At 48.9% G+C, this 16525-nt stretch overlaps 3 protein-coding genes across 3 annotated transcripts; 2 read left to right on the top strand and 1 right to left on the bottom strand.

Moving 5' to 3' along the window:
- Nucleotides 1–1791: 1791 nt before the first annotated feature.
- Nucleotides 1792–4347, top strand: N7533_006481 (fungal specific transcription factor domain-containing protein; the record flags this gene model as incomplete). The annotated part of the gene is made up of 5 exons (XM_057103131.1): nt 1792–1986; nt 2043–2195; nt 2282–3021; nt 3077–4171; nt 4248–4347. 5 exons carry the CDS (start codon nt 1792–1794, stop codon nt 4345–4347), a joined length of 2283 nt encoding a protein of 760 aa, XP_056958088.1.
- Nucleotides 4348–6250: 1903 nt separating this feature from the next.
- Nucleotides 6251–7342, bottom strand: N7533_006480 (isocitrate lyase/PEP mutase family protein; the record flags this gene model as incomplete). The annotated part of the gene is made up of 3 exons (XM_057103130.1): nt 6251–6873; nt 6933–7080; nt 7133–7342. 3 exons carry the CDS (start codon nt 7340–7342, stop codon nt 6251–6253), a joined length of 981 nt encoding a protein of 326 aa, XP_056958087.1.
- Nucleotides 7343–8841: 1499 nt separating this feature from the next.
- Nucleotides 8842–9716, top strand: N7533_006479 (YoaK family protein; the record flags this gene model as incomplete). Its single annotated transcript, XM_057103129.1, has 3 exons — nt 8842–8974; nt 9021–9050; nt 9130–9716. 3 exons carry the CDS (start codon nt 8842–8844, stop codon nt 9714–9716), a joined length of 750 nt encoding a protein of 249 aa, XP_056958086.1.
- Nucleotides 9717–16525: the final 6809 nt, after the last annotated feature.

Genomic DNA, 16525 nt, shown 5'->3' with positions numbered 1-16525 from the left:
GGATGGTTGAAGATTATGATATCGTCAACGTAGAAGAAGAAGAAGAAGAAGAAGAAGAAGAAGAAGAAGAAGAAGAAGAAGAAGAAGAAGAAGAAGAAGAAGAAGAAGAAGAAGAAGAAGAAGAAGAAGAAGAAGAAGAAGAAGAAGAAGAAGAAGATGATGATGATGATACCATCATCAACGAACAGGCAGATATCCTCTTGGACCGCATTGAAGCCCAGCGACGTTAAATCCCTTGATGCTTCTTGCTGCCAGAGCCTCGGTGGCTTCCTAAGGCCATGTAGCGCCCGTAGTAGCTTCCAACATCTCATCTTTCTTCCGGCGGGAAACAGGCCTGGTGGCATCTCAACATACACCTCTTCATCCAGGAGGCTGTTCAGAAATGCGTTGACAGCGTCAAATTGAGCTGTATCAAGGTCAAATGCGGCCGCCAGAGCGAATATAGCTCTCGCAGTGCGTACCGCAAGCGTTGCTGAGTACTTCTCCTCTGTTGACATTTTCTGGAGATCTCCTCTCACACATATTTGTGCCTTTTGTTTCACCAATAGGCCGGTACTGTCGAATTTATAGGTGAAGACCAATTTCAGCGGTAAGATCTAAATGCTTCGATCAGTTGGCCGATCCACTTCTTGATACGTTCCTTTCTTCTCCAACGTTTTCACCTCTAACGCTGCGGCTTCGATAAACGCATCTCTATGAGGGTGTCTCATCATTTCTAGCCAGTTTGAGGGTTCAGGAAGCAACTCGTCACGGTGAGGGCGCTGGTAAGCTTGCGGAGAGCTCATTCCTGCAGTGAACGCTAACAGAAGACCTTCATGATAGTCTTTCGGGTCCTGCGAGCCATCCTCCCCTTCCGTTGATGCGACAGATGCGACATACGCCCTCTTACACTTGCCGGGGATAATATTGTTGTCAGAGACTGATGAATTGATGTCTCTGGGTGCGAGAGACCCGCGACGACGGTATCCTGGTGGTGCGATTGATTCGGACAACTCTGGGGTCGCTGGAGATGATACTGTTGCTTGGAGATCGCTGTGGAGCTGTTGATCAGGCATTTCAGATTGATTCAGACCGCTCATCACCCCCTCAGCGAGTGTGTATTGAAGTTATTCCTAGTCTTCCGAAACGAAGATATCTAATTCAGCAATCCAAAAGGGACAAGTCTGCTATTCTAGAATTGACCAATCGTAGCACTTTGCCTATATCAACCGCTTTTCCCCACTACACTACGTAACATTACACAACGCAAATGTTCCAGAACTCAGTGGGATTCCATGGAAACCCTTATTGGATCTCTGCTGAAATTCAGTAGGACAGCCTGGAGTTTGTTTCCGACAAGGATTTGATGACTAGGTCAAGAATTATTCCGGAAGAAGTATCCATCCTCCGTTCCATTCGCCGGCGACCCACCACTTCCATCCGTGAGACGCAAATCTAGGTTTCGCGCTACTGAAAACTTGCTAGCGTCGACGTTTACGACCGTGATTAAGTTTGGCAATCGATTTGACGTCAGAGGCTGCGAGCTTCGAGTCTGCTTGAACCACTCATTATGACCGACTCTGCTAAGGCGGATTTGCTCTATGGCTCCGATCCTTCTTCCCACTCATCTTTGACCTTACAATAATAGTGTCTCTCGATGTTCATTTCTGTCTTCTCGATAACAAAGACAGCCTATCATGAGTAGCTCACGCGAATCCCCTAGACACATAAACCTTGGAACTGACCCGTCTACCCGCGGTACCAACTGGACCTCGTCATTGAGCTCTGATTGTCCTGTGCCTTCACAAGCGCATGCTCATCACGGTCACCCCCAATTTTTTCTTCACGCCCAAGAAACAAGCTCATCAACTTTCTCGGCTTCGGATTCAGGCCCTTACGATTCTCGGGTGGCCACGGGCAAAAAGGTCGCGATCCCTCGAGTGTCTACTCCCCATGTCTCTCGCGGACGGCGACGCTCAGCGCGAGCATGCGAAACTTGCCGACAGCGTAAAACGAAGTGTGATAGCGATCGACCGAAATGTGGACAATGTGTCTATCACCAGAGTCAGTGTATGTATGAGGACGTCAAGCGAGTACGCGACCAAAAACTACTGGAAACATTATCCCACCATGTGAAACGATATGAAAACCTGCTTCGCGAGCTGGAGGGCGAAGTCGCTACACCTATAGCGGAGAGGATCAGGAAGGAACTTAAGGTATGCTGACGTGAATATTTCTGCCTGTTAGTGAAGACGTCCGAAGGCTATCAAAAATCCTAACCTTCAGCTTTCGCCCGTTCTAGTTCAAGGATAAAAAATCCTCATCTCACAATCAAGTCGACGGCTTCGATTCTTCATCGTCGATGGGCTCCCTAGATTCAGTCGACCTGGCAGAGGAAGACCTGGATCGAAATGATATTTCTCGCGCTGCTGGTTTCTTCGGGAAAAATTCTGAGGTGTCCTGGCTGCAGAGGCTGAAGCGTGGCATGGAAATTTTCGATAACCGGGAGCCTCCCATGGTCGGCTTGCCATCCACAGACTCGCAGTCGGAGTATGACCCTAGTACCGACACTGGAATTGAACATGGAAGACTAGCAAAGAATGTACCTATCTCGATGATGAACTACCATCTGGATGACATTGAAGTACCTTTTGTCGACAACACCGACCCATTCGCAATGCCACCGCGAGAAACCGCCGATGAATATTATTCTACGTATATGACCTACATTCACCCGTCTTTCAGCGCTATCAGAAAGCCAGAATTCACATTACAGTATCGACAGTTCTTCAGCCGGCCTTCTCCGAGTACCTCCCGCACCTGGTTGGCGATTTTGAACATGATTTTTGCCATTGGATGTCGATATTACCGACTTATAAGTTCGCCCAGCGAGCTCACTCGTGAAGATGACCTGGTATTTCTAACGCGAGCGCGTCAATTGAGTCTGAATGAGAACCTTCTATTTGAACACGCCGGTATTGAGCAAGTTCAGCTTGAATCAATGGTGGCGGTTTATTTAATTTGCCTAGGGCAGGTCAACAGGTACCTCTAGGACGGGCGTTTTTGCAACATGTCGATAATACTAATAACGTATCAGAGCATCCAAATTCTCGACCATTGCCTTACGCTCCGCTATATCACTCGGAATCAACCTCCGCCTCGAGGATGACGGAAATCGTGACCCATCGAAAGAAGCCCGCCGCCTCCTGTGGTGGTCCATTTATTGTCTAGAGCATCTACTCACTTCGATGACGGGCCGCGCCTCTGTTGTAGGAGAGAGCCTGTTCTCTCATACACTCCCTGTCCCTGTCGAAATAGGATCGCCCCTCGACCAGGCCGGTACCCAGCGCCTTCTCCAAGATCTCCCGTTCCTTGATGCCCAACTCTGCCCAACCCTCTTCGAGTCTCTGACCCAGTTTCAAAGTGGGCCCAATTGGGCGACCAAATGCGAACCGTGTTCGTCTTTGTTCTTTTACTATCTTGTCGACCTCACCATCATAACTCAGTCCGTCTTGAACAAAGTCTACAGTATAGAGGGTGTCCGAGCAGGACCGAGTCAATTAGAGTATCGGCTTCAGAAGTACAGTGTACGCATAGACCGCTGGCTCTCCAAACTACACCCTGAATATCAATTCACTGTTCCCTGTGCAAGCCCCTGGCACGTCAACCACGCCCAACTTGACTACGAATCTCTCCCCTTTATCCGAGAGCGTGTCTGTCTCGCGATGAACTATTATTCTGCTCGCATCACCCTTTGCAAACCTTGTCTCATCCAGACACGTACTCCACCCAGAACAGGATCGGAACACCCTCCTTGGCAGAAATCGAATCCTAGCGCTAAATTCAAAGCAGATACGGCAACAACCTGCCTCCAAGCTGCATGCTCCCTCATCTCGGTTCTTCCTGTTGAACCCAACTTAGCATGGCTGGCGCGCGTAGCGCCGTGGTGGGGCGTGTTACATTTCTTGATGCAGGCCACATCAGTCTTACTACTTGTTCTGTCAAATTGTTCTTTTTCTTCTCCATTTCAGGACAAACGTAACTCTCACCATCCACCGGGTACATATAACTATTCGTCCAACGCGAACTACCCGCCTTTACTGGAGCCCGATCTCAGAACCGTAGTCGCACAAACCAAAAAGGCATTCTTCTGGATCCATGCCATGGCAACTATCGATCCGGCGTCTGAGACGTGCGTTCCTGCTATGCGATGATATTGTCAGGAAGATTGCGCCTGGATTGCAGGTTGATCTTCAGGATTGGCCCAGTGCGGACTCGTTGTTTGGTGGATCTGGAGACACGGAGATCGGGACCTCGCTGGATGGATTTTGGGACCTCATCGATTTTGACGCTGGCAGTTTCCTATAAGAATTTAGAAGTGATGTATCCAAAGAGAGCTGAAATGTCTTTTTCCCTGTAAATATGAAATATTGGACGATTCCTCTAGTCGACCACGATAGGCTTAATGTTAGGACAATCCCCGGAGGGCGTCCTGATACGATAAGGATACGAGTGAAGAATGTGAGATATGCCTGATATGGGTATGATGATATTCAGACTAATCGCTGGTCCTCCTAAGAGGATCCAGCTCCTCCTTTTAAGGGGATGCCTGTGTGCGTATGCAAGCAGGTAAGCGAGGTGATGTATCAACAAGCGGCTCCGGTGGTGGATAGGCACCTCCTCCGCATCTCCTATACCTCATTGTATGGTTGGCGTAACATCTATTAGAACAAGCCAGCGTCTGATAGATCACATTTCTGTGTATGTAACCTTGCGCTAAGCTGCGGTTCCGGCTTATGGGATTCAGGAGTACTTCGAACCTGAACCGGAACACACATCTATCATACACGAATCAACCAACCTTTGCTTTAGGAGCATAAACTGTTCACTTAACTGTGTACACGGGACCTAGCTGGTGATACCAAAAACTCCAATCTGCCTTCTGATGCTCGATCCCGCAGTAAACTACCGCCTTGCATTGGCCACATCTCTTCATTCCCTCCGTCTTACCACACATTTTGCAGGCATTCGCTTCCAGGCGCATTTCATCTGAAATTTGCCGTCTCAGGCTTCCCATGATCCTGTCCATACCATTTCTTGTCTGTGCTTCGCATTCTGCTTTAGAGCAGACAGAATGGACCCATACCGAAAGAAGTGGATGGCCTATATCTTGAATAATAGATATAGGCGTTTGCAAGATCTGCTCAGTGGTCGAACTGCAAATCCCACACTGAGGACTCAATGCCGCCTGACAAGCAACTTCATGCCTTTTGAGGATCGGCCATACTGTACGTTGAAGCAGAACTGCATATTCGGAGTCTCTCGGAATGACCGTAGAATCGACCGGAACAAGATTACGAGGAAGATTGTGAGTGTATGAGAGATTATTAAATGTATTTTCACAATTAAATTCAATCCGAATTGGACACAGAGACATGGTTAGATGATAAATCTTCGAATCAAATCTTCAGTTTGTTTTTTTATTCGAAATCGTTCCCCGCTTTGCGACAGTTATCATCACATGCTATAAATATAAACTTTGTAATTATGTTCCCTGCAGGTCTGTGTCCAATTAAAATGACTGCAAACTCTTGACATATGTCCTTTTCTCACCGCTTTTGATAGTATCACTTCCTTACTCATATCTTACAAAAAACTAGTTATCTCCCCTTCCTTCACTTTTTCGTTTCAGGGCATCAGCGTGCGAAGCGCGCGTCACCAGTCCCGCTGCCAACCTCTTCGCTGGTCTCGGCGCTAATTCGTCCGTTGTCTTGCCAAGAACTGCTCTTATTTGCTATTTCATTCTCGCGCTTTCGCTTTCCTTTGGCGTTGCCTCACGTGATGAATGATGAATCCTCGCTCATCCAGTCAATTCTTACTTACACCGCAGAAACGTGACTTGACTTGCATAAACGAACACGCTTTTGGCCTTCCTGCAACTTATCAATCCGTACGTTCGACTTTCGTGTTTTTATCTTCTTCTTAGCTCTATCACGCTTTTTCTTTTTTCGTTTCAGGGCCACAGCGTGCGCAGCGCGCGTCTTCCAGTTTTATTGGGATCTACACCAACATTACTGAGGGCTTCTTCCCCTCCTACAACTGCCCTGCGAGAGTTGGCTGCTTGTCTCTGTAGCTATCTCGTCATCTCTCACGCAGTCAAGACTCGATTTGTCCCTCCCGCCTTCCCTCTGTACATTGAAATCAGAATAATATTGAGCTAGCGAATGTCCTGTACATGCATTGTACCTAATATTGCATTGTCGGACTTTCATCAAACACCATCGACAAAGCCATCGCCTCCGGCCTCTGTATCCACCTTCATTGATTCTGTGAGGCCACAGACTTCAAATAACTTGCGAGGACCAAGCCCCTCAGGAGTTCCAACGACACCTTCGTTCTTTAGGTGCTCTAGAGCGGAGCGAATACCCAGATAAGCCGGGGCCAGTGACGCAAATGAGAAAATCATGATCCGGAATCCCATTTCCTCAGCCTCCTTGGTGGTTATGATTGGACTTGCGCCGTTCTCCACCATGTTCAGGAGAAGGGGCCAGGGGGCCATATCCTGAACTGCCTGGCGGGCTTGCTCCTTCGAGGTGAATCCCTCCAGAAGACCAACGTCGGCCCCAATATCCCTGGCTGTCTTCAAACGACGAATGCAGTCCTCGTAGCCATGCTGCTGGAGAGCATCGGTTCGTGCAATGAGAACAATGTCCGAGTGTAGCCGGTCCTTCGTCAGCTTAGCGGCTCGGATGCGCGTCATGTACTCGTCGAGACTGACCACCTTCTTGCCAGCAAGGTGGCCACAGCGCTTATTCTGGACCTGGTCCTCGATGTGGAAGCCAGCTACACCTGCCTGAATATACTGTTGGACGGATTTGGAAACCATGAGAGGCCCTGTCCGTAAGAGTCAGCTCCTACTTCATCGTCGAGGGTTTTACAGTCTGCAAGCTCACCTCCGTAGCCATGATCCATATCGGCAATCAGCGGGGGCCCGAATGGATCAAGGTTGGCAATCATCTCAGCGTTGGTACGCATGTCGTGGAGTTGGGCTAAACCGAGATCTGCCATCCCTAGTCTGGAAGCTGTTGTCCCTGCGCCTGTCTGCGTTCTTGATGAGCGAATATCCAGCTGAATAAGGGGTTTTGATCCGTACCATGTAGAGACCTTTGAAGCCGAGTTCTATGGCAATGCGAGCAGACAGACCATCGTAGACTCCCGGGCATACGATTAAGTCATTTGTGTCTCTGAGCACGCGACGCAGCTTGGAGGCCGCGGGAATAACATAGAGAGAGACGGTAGGCTCACGATGCATCCCATTTACCTCATAGTAGCCATTACTTTCAACAGTAATAGTAGTAGTCATGGCTGTTTGTTTGTAGGTGAAAGGGGAAGACAGATAATTTATGGTTGTGGCTGAGCTTTGTGACACATCCTCAGACTAAAGAGCGAAGCGAAGGAATTTATATCTCACGATCTACTATATCCTTTATATTATCCGGTGCCAGATAGTAAAGACAGATGGGGTCAACACCAAGAGTACTCAATCGTGGCGGACAAGTTTCAGATAAGAGGTGAGGATTCTTGGTGTCTTGGAATTGCAACCTCTCGCTATATGCCAAGTCTCGACAAGAACAGGTGATTCAACACCCACACACTCTATTTGGTACTACATATATTTTAATTCAGATACTCGTGCCGTAACATGCCAACACTAGCTCCTGAGGCTATGACGCGCTCTCAACAGCGATCTCCTGGATATTTTTCAATAAATTATGTCAATTGGTACTCTCATTATTAACGAATACGGAAGTCCTATGATCGGACCTATCTTTATCTGGGTTCGTACTGATCCGAGCTCAAAAGTCCGAATGACCGCGGCTATCCTTTCCCTTCTCTGTCAGCAAGGCATACGGATGATCTGCGATAAGCCCATCATGTCATAATAGGCACACTATCTAGTCACATGAGTCGTGGGGTTGCAGAAATTGATAGCTCATGTAACAATCGCTTGCTGCGATAATTTTATAGACCGATCATTCAGTACAGTATAACCCTCGGAGTCCTGAGCTAATCAGGTATAAGGGTCTCATCCCAAGATCGCCTAGGAGTATGACTGCACATTATGTGTGCGTGTGTGCCACTCTCACTTGCATATGCGGGATCATTCATTGGTCTGAAAAAGAAATATGGAAGAAACTCGAACTGCTTCGCCGAAGACCGTCTCTTCAAACTCCGTGCACCAAGCCCCTCCGCAATCTATCCTACGGGAGATCAACAGCCCAGAAAAAGCGTGGAGCGCGAATAGCCTGGCCATAATACTAAAGTCATTCAAGCATATAACCACTGCTTAGAAGAAACACTGGAGCAAGTAGTAGGCGGTATTCATCCAGTATGATGTTATATTAGTCCCTAGAAAGCATAGCCACACGCGGCCTCCTGTTAGTGGATCTCAGGGCAAGTAGCCACGCTGCCAAGGATCTCGCCACGGAGACCGTTACACTCGGGTTCAGCTTGGCATTCTCAGTGTAGATCACGGCCTCGAAAATCATTTCGCAAATTGGATCACCAAGAAGTCCGAGGAGAGGCAATATGTAACAGTGGCTGCCCTTGTCTTGCAGAATCCAGGGCTCGAGTTTGCTTAGCGCTACCCTCTGCAAAACTTCCCCTCCTTTTGGGTACTGGAGGTCGTCGTCTCGGTAAAAAGGAACCCTCCAAGAGCTATGCCGCTAATTGACCGCTGGGATCACTGAATGGACCACGGAAAATATCGCTGAGAGGATTGTCGTCTTTCAAAAGCGGCTTCCGATCATTTCTCCCGTTTTCTCCCCACACGTTTCTTCCATGTAACTGTCAGAATTCCTAATGGATCAAGAAAAGAGAACGTTTGCCGAACTAATAGCCTTCTTGGGTGACGAAGTCCAAACTCAACATGCGGACGTACTACTGTTTACATGCTGCTTGGCCTCCGGGTTAATTGACAGCACAATATACAATGGTGCGACTCATTTGTGACTACCTCGATCTCAAACTAACTTTTGCAGCCTACAACACCTTTGTATCAATGCAGACTGGTAAGATATAATGCCGGAATTGCAAATAAAACATCCAGATTTGAGAATTGATGGATTGATGGATTGTGGTGCGTTTTAGGGAATACTATATTTGTCGGCCTAGGCGCATCAAACCAAAACTTGCGTCCATACGGCTGGGCTCGGTCATTAACATCTATCGGCTGTTTTGCCGTGGGATGTTTTCTGTTCGCACGACTGAATCACGTTGTCGGCGCACGGCGACGTGGGTGCTTGATGCTCTCCTTCCTCATCCAAGCGAGCACCATCCTTATCACCGCTGGTCTCATCCAAGTTGGCGTCATTTCAACTGATTTGGAAAGTCAGTCACAAGAAAAGACGCAATGGATCCAAGAGGTTCCAATCATTCTTCTCAGTCTTCAGTCGTCCGGTCAGATCGTCGCAAGTCGAGCTCTGGGTTTCAATGAAATCCCGACTGTGGTGATCACGAGCCTTCTGTGTGATCTGATGTCGGACCCGAAGCTCTTTCTGTTACGAAATGGAAAGCGTGATCGACGTATTGTGGCATTCGTTCTGACTCTGATAGGTGCCATTGTCGGTGGTTGGATCACCAAGGCCACGGGGCAAATTGTGCCGGTTCTCTGGCTGTCAGCGGGAATCAAGATGTTAATTGTCATTGCATGGGGATTCTGGCAGACAGGTCAATAGATAAAGAGCGGATGGTCTCTCTGTTTCCTGATCTAGTTGTAATATAAAGTTCAGAAGGTTAAATTTGAGGGTGCAGTAACAGGGGAATGCTCGTTATGCCTACATAGCTACTCACAGTAAGAGACTAAATAGTCGCTCAGTTCAAACGTGGAGATCGACCAAATTTGGCCTCCGAGTATCTGCGAGCATATAAACAAACATGCTGCTTCTTGATCTTGAAGTTCACACGAGTTCTTCCCAAGGCGATGGGCAGTCGCAGTCGTAGTGCCGGGCGAAGGGCGTAATACGGCATGAAGGAGGGTTCCATACTCGACGGTAGGCTTATCGGTATCGACTAGTACTTGTGAGGGTGAGGGCTAATTGAATCATACCAGCAATTGGTTGATTGAAGAAACTATCCGTATGTCTCCCTTTCAAACCTGCGAATATTAGTACTGGCTAGCTCTAATTTTACTCGAATCCCTGAAATCGTGCAGCTTAAGCTTCTGGCTATTTTCCATCCCCATTTCCCCGTTTTTCATTATATTATGTCTCAATATACCGATGCTTCCCGTATCCTTGCTCGCCTCGGTGTCTTTTCTCTCACCACAATTTGGCTGCTCGTCGCTGCGTTCAATTCCGACAGTGCTCTCTTTGCAGATAATTTGCGAGACCAAGCAACAGCTGGCCTCATTGAATCCGACAACCCCATCTGTACAGCACATTCCGAAAGCTCATGAGTGATTTTCGCAAGGCAATGATCATTGTTGCACTCTCCCTGGCCCTGTTTTCCCTGTTTGGCGCTACACTTTTCGCTTACCCAAGGTGGATACAAGAAGGGAGAAGTGCCCTTGATAACTTCTTTTTCGCCCAATTCCTCTTTGGAGTGGGTGTGTTGGCTTTGGGTGGGTATATTATGGACAAGATGCATGAATTTCTTGAATTATTTGCAGCATTCGACGACCGAAGCGTCTTCCCTTGTTGCAGCATTATATACCATGGAGCTATTGGACAGATTGTACTTGGTGGCCTTATGATTTTGACCAGCCTCATCAGCCTCGGATATCCTTTTCGTGTCAGTTAGCAGGCAATATTGTGGAGACTATGCAGGCAGAACGCAGACGAGAGGCAGGCAAGAAATAGGTCCTCGGATATCAATTCACTTTTCTGCCTTTGTGATGACATAGGGACTCAGAAATACAGAAGTATTTGATAAATAGAGAGCCGAAACCAGCCACATAAGAGAGAAGCAATGTAATTTTGTTTCATTGACGCACCAAATATGGAGTTCTACTAACAAGGTTCTCAAGAATAGAGTGCGTCAATTAATTTCCTCGTGGCGGTCCTTTTTGGCACTAGATGACTTCAGCTTTAGTATTAGGATTCAAAGATCCATTTGGTAAGGTGAATAGCTCAACAATAGTATATGTAAGATTAAGCTTGCGCCAAAAACTCGTTACATTTCCGATTCTGCATCTCCAGTTCAACTCACAGGTCTATCTGAAATTTCCGCGGAGATTATGGACGAAAAACCCTGGATCGAGGCAGGGCAATGTAGGCAGAGTGGAGTGCGGCGACATCATGAAGCGCTGAGTGTAAGGAAGGGGCTCCAAGCGGGGCCGCATGGACAGTCGGAAGCGTGCAGTCTGTGCTGCAGAGCATACTTGGGAGATAATGTTGAGAACCTGCTCGCGCACCCGAGACAGATTCCCCATCGCTGTCTCGATTCGTGGCAAGAAAAAGAGATGCTCCCCGATCAACTCATCAAAGAGGCAGTCAAATCTTGAAAGACGGAATTCCGCCCAATAGACTTCCTCTGATAGCAAGAAGAAGGAAAGGTACACAAAAATATCCTCCGCCTGGGTAGACGGAGAAAGAGGATTCGGACCTGTCCACGGAAAGCTTTGTTGGCTTTCATAATTCGGATAGAAAACACAGTCGACCAAAGATAGGCCGTAAACTTCAGGGCTGAAGACATCTGATAAGTTTCTAGAAGCCTGCCTCGCATGGCTGCGGTCGGTAGCAAGGCAGGGGGGTACAGCGGGTACGTTAGAGGACTCCTGCCAGGCTGCGTGGATGTCGATATCGGAGATAAAGTCTGTCTGGCGGTAAGTATGCGTTTATGGGAGATGTGAAATGGACTTTACCAACCAATTTGAGCCAAATGATTCATTTCCTCAGACGTCGGTAGTTCAAGGAGTTGGAGAGAACAGAACTGGATCATTGGTATTAGATCGACGAACTTGTGGGCTGGAAATGGAGCGAGCAATAGGCTAATTAAATCTTCTTATCAGAGCCAGAAATCATAATAATCAAAGGTCGATTGATCCTTCAAGCGGTCTTATTTGAGCAAAGTATGGATAGTCACAAGCTCAACGGGAATTAACTCTCGGCTGCATCGACGTCTCAACGGTCAACCCCGTTGATCGTAAGGGAAGATCATCCGGCACCCTCGCCTTGATACATGTTCACCAATGTTTGTTGATTCCTCAAGAATAGTCCATCTGGTCAGAATTACGGTCACACGTCCGTAACAATGAGATGATTCCAGCCTGGACAGCATGGGCTGCGCGCTCACGGTCCCAGAGTACCAGGGCCTGCTCATTACAACGCTGCTGTAGAAGACCATTTCCGGCTTTAATTTCATCATTTGACAGCCAAAGTTGACGTTGCTCGTGTTCCAGTCGAATTTTCTCGGCAGATTTGACAACATAACATTGCCAGAGACACAGGAACAGGTCGAGTAGGTCGAGAGCTGGTCTCGAGATGGAAGAGCCCATCCGCAGAATCTGCTTGGCCTCGGTTGTCAAAAGGCTGGCAGCGCCGGTGGTGTTCTATTACATGTTAGTTAGGCTCTCATTTCACTACTGGGAAGATCCTAACCTTGAACTCGATACTTTCGCGCTCCGAAGGTTCTCGGAATAGGCCGTGCAGGTTGGCAGTAGTGTCATCCCCAGAGTGTTTGGGGAGCTGCCGCTGTCTTTTAATTGGTCGCTCGGCCGATGAAGAACGATCTGGTGCGTCCATTTTCTTTACGAAGTGAGCTGCATAGGCTGGATGAGGAATATCGGCAGAAGCTTCTTAGTTATATAATGAGGGAGAGCATGTGAAACACGGCAAATTTCGGAGACCCGCGAGTATTAACTTCTCCGCACGCAGAACGGCGCAACGTCTCGACGCATGTATAGATTAAAGCCTATTTGACATATCACATAGATGAGGATCATTAACAAGGTCGCTCATGAATTGATGCGGAGAGAAAAATTTCGGGGCAGCATTTATCCCTGATTACTGTCGAGCTATCAACGACACGCTCTATGAAGGTTGGCATTATTCTCAATCCATCAAGTTCCTGGCCTTCCACCATCCCATTCCACACGTCATCACTGATCCACACCTCTGCTGGCTTTTCAATGCATTTTGTATCGCCCTGCTGTACAATTATTTTGCTGATGTCTGAGAAATCGACTGATTCTCCTTTTCAGTGATGAGGGTGTACTTGCACCGCGACGGCTGCGGAGATCGTTGACCCGGTTCTGGTTTGCCTCCCGAATTGGACCCTCCTTGGCAAAATGAAGCGATGCCCCCCAACTGTTACGCTTCATTCTCCGGTCCTGCAGCAGCATGTCAACTACCACCAGATGTCCCCCTTTTACTGCAAGCAACAAGGATCCTCGAACCAACGATTCTGATAGTTGGGATCAACTGAGGGATGGCGTAGTAAAACTCGCACCATCTCCGAGTCGCCTGCCCGGGCGGCGATACACAGGGCGGTGTCTTGGACGGTAACAGTGCTCTGGTTAATTGCAAGAGCCTCGCCCTGCCGGACCAAGAGCTTTACCGCTTCCAAGCGGCCGTTTTCCACCGCTCGACAGAGGGGCGGATCTGCCAACTCGGTCGCATTGATCTCTAAGCCTCCCTTGCCCAAGAGCATCGCCATCGCATGAGTGTTGCCTTTCGCGGCCGCCGTGGAAAAAGGAGTGACGCCTGCCACACAGAGATTGGGGTCAATGCCAGGTATCTCGGGAAGCCACCGCAGAGCGACAGTGTCACTCCTTGCGACCGCGTGGTGCAGCGAAGTGGAAAGCGTTTGGGTCTGACCACGACCACCCACAAAGTTGATATCAATGCCTCCCGTCTCTAATAGCCTCTCGGTCATGTCGCTATGCGATAAGAATGTCGACAACCAGAGCGGAGTGTTGCCGTCTTTGTCTCGACAATTGATACTGGCACACGGGTGGCTCAACAGCACTTCCACCACTGCCAGACGCCGACACCGAACAGCGAGGTGGAGTGGAGTATCCCCGTTGTGATCCTGAACATCCAGGGCCAGCTCCTTCTGCGTCAGAAGTAGCTTGACAGCGTCTGCGGATCCGTGGGCTACTGCTTGGTGGAGCGGCGGCTCACTTTTATCAGTGGTTTGATAACCGGCGGATGGCCTGTAGAAAGAGAGCGAGTGCCCAGCTCCCTCTGGGCCTACAAAAATCGACTTCATGGACGGCCGGCCGATGCGCCATGCCCATGCGCGGGGTGACTTGCCAAAGTCATCTGTAGTGAGAGGATCGCTGCCGCTGGAGAGGAGCAGACGCGCCAGGCCCGTTTTGCCCCACCAGACCGCGAGATGGAGTGCCGTTCGTCCTCGCCTGTGCGGGAGGTCAACTTGTAACTTTGGGACCTGCAGCAAGCTCTGTACCACAGAACAAGTTCCGTATGTGACAGCATACCATAGCGCGTTTTCTTGCGCCTGGTTTTGAAGGTTGATATCCAGCGTGGGGCTTTCCAGCAGGACCTGCAATACGTCATAGGATGAGTACTTGAGAGCCCTCATCACCGGGGTCTTCCCTCGAAAGAACGCGTTGACGTCTGCCTGCGATATAGGAGACTCTCGGCGAGGTCAATATCGTTGCTCATGGCAGCGAGGCCGAGCAAATTGCTGTTTTGGCATTCGACGTTGATTGCAAGTATGGCCGGCTGTAGCCTGGTTTGGAGATTTCGACATGATCTCGCAAGAGCAAATATCTCGCTGCTCTCGAGATATGCTGCAACTCTGTATAAGATTGGATTCGGTAGACCTCGCAGATGGGGCTGCCTCTAGTTTAGTATGTAGTTGCCAGCGTAAAGGATATACGTAACGAACCATAATGAATATTGGGAGGGCGAGCAAGGATAGGGCAATATGATTGCGCGTAGGGTTATGATGGTCTCGTGAAAAGAGCGGCTAGGCGAGTTTATATCGTACGTCGTGCCGCTACATGGCAATCATCGTATCGAATCCATCAAGGTAGCTCCTACTACAAGAATGCGTCGCGAAGAATGGAAGTCCCTTAAAGCGGATTGTAATAGCGGCACTGCTCATGCCCCCAGGATTGCATTCATAGTTCCTAGGAGAGCCAGATATTCCTAGGCACTACCTTCAACCCACAATGGGACTGGTGCTTGAAGCAATGCACTCTGGATGCAATGAGACTACAGTGGAGCGTCAATGTGAATCTTGGTCCTGATTTCTACCCGCAGACTTATTTGAGTGGGTGTGACGGTTCATCATCATGCCGTTTCGAAAGCAACTATCCGAGGTACGATCCAGATGGGCTAAGACGACTATACATCCCGTTCGTCCGCTATACGAAGCACCCTCACCCATATTGGCCCTATCGTTTACCTGACAGCATTTTGTTCCGTTTGACTTTTCTATCCTTCTCTAAGGCCAAGAATCCTTGCATGTGTGGTTTCTGTTAGGTAGGCCGAATCCAGTCAACCAGTCATTTTGACTCGTCTGAATGACCGATTCTCTGTGACCTCGCTAATGTCTTCTCGAGCGCCAGGAGATACCGGAAACTTACGTCGGTGACTCTCATCATGCTCGCGTAAGGCTACCGAGAGAGGATATTGACCAGGGCACAGAGCTAAATGAACAATATGCAGCCTGTCATGGACCATCCACTCCGTGTCAAAGTGAGCTACAACTCTCATTAATCGTCGTGTTGTTACGAGGACAGCAAAACGCGATAGCAATGTGAGGGTGATTTGAGACACGACTTGCTCAGTCCATATACTTCCGTCTTTGCTTCTCGGCTCTTGGGCAGATGAAGCTGTTTTTTCTCTGGATCCGCGGCGGACCCGAATGATCGATTGGCCCGTGCCTGTGTTGGACATCACCGAGAGGCTGATCGCCGACGACAACGGAGGGTCCAATTTCCGCCACTGCTAGGGGATACATAGGCTCCGGTATTAGACCGTACAATGCAGACCTTTCGTTGAGTGAAACCATCGCGTAGTACCTTTTGAATTCATCCAAGTCTGCGAACAGGCATTGTTTGGTCCGCTGCGGAACGAACTGCTGACGGCACCCGCACACTGCGAGGTTCGACGAGTCCAGAACCATATGGCAAGTATCAGAATTCATAGCTATATCTAAGCGAGGATCAATCGAGGCTTACCTGGGTTTGGATGCAGAAGCTCCCGCTTCATGCTGATACAGTTTTCCTCGTGTAGTATGACATGATACGCCGCCCCATCCAGGCCATGCTTCCGAAACAGCTCTGTCTCGCTGCCTTCCCAAGCAAACGCCAAGCCGCCCTTCGAGGGCGTCAACGTGATCTGGTGTGGCATGTACCGGAGTAGACGTCGGATATGGCGCATATACCTCATCTCGGTGGTCCGAGGGGTCTGAGAGCCTCCAAACACGGACGAGATGGAAAGAGATAAGAGCTCCTCGACGATGTGGCCGCAAAGAAGGGTTCGTACTTTCCGCTTTCCTTCTTCGCATTACGAAGAACCCAATTCCGGCACGGCGTTCGCTGATTTATACCGTCAAAGTCCAGCCATCGGCG

Source organism: Penicillium manginii (assembly GCF_028828005.1).
Source record: "Penicillium manginii strain IBT 31320 chromosome Unknown utg000005l:1.0-5665137.0:1.0-5668048.0, whole genome shotgun sequence".
In the NCBI taxonomy this organism is placed as follows: domain Eukaryota; kingdom Fungi; phylum Ascomycota; class Eurotiomycetes; order Eurotiales; family Aspergillaceae; genus Penicillium; species Penicillium manginii.
The sequence above is the reverse complement of the archived record's forward strand: the minus strand, read 5'-3'. Positions and strand labels throughout refer to the sequence as shown.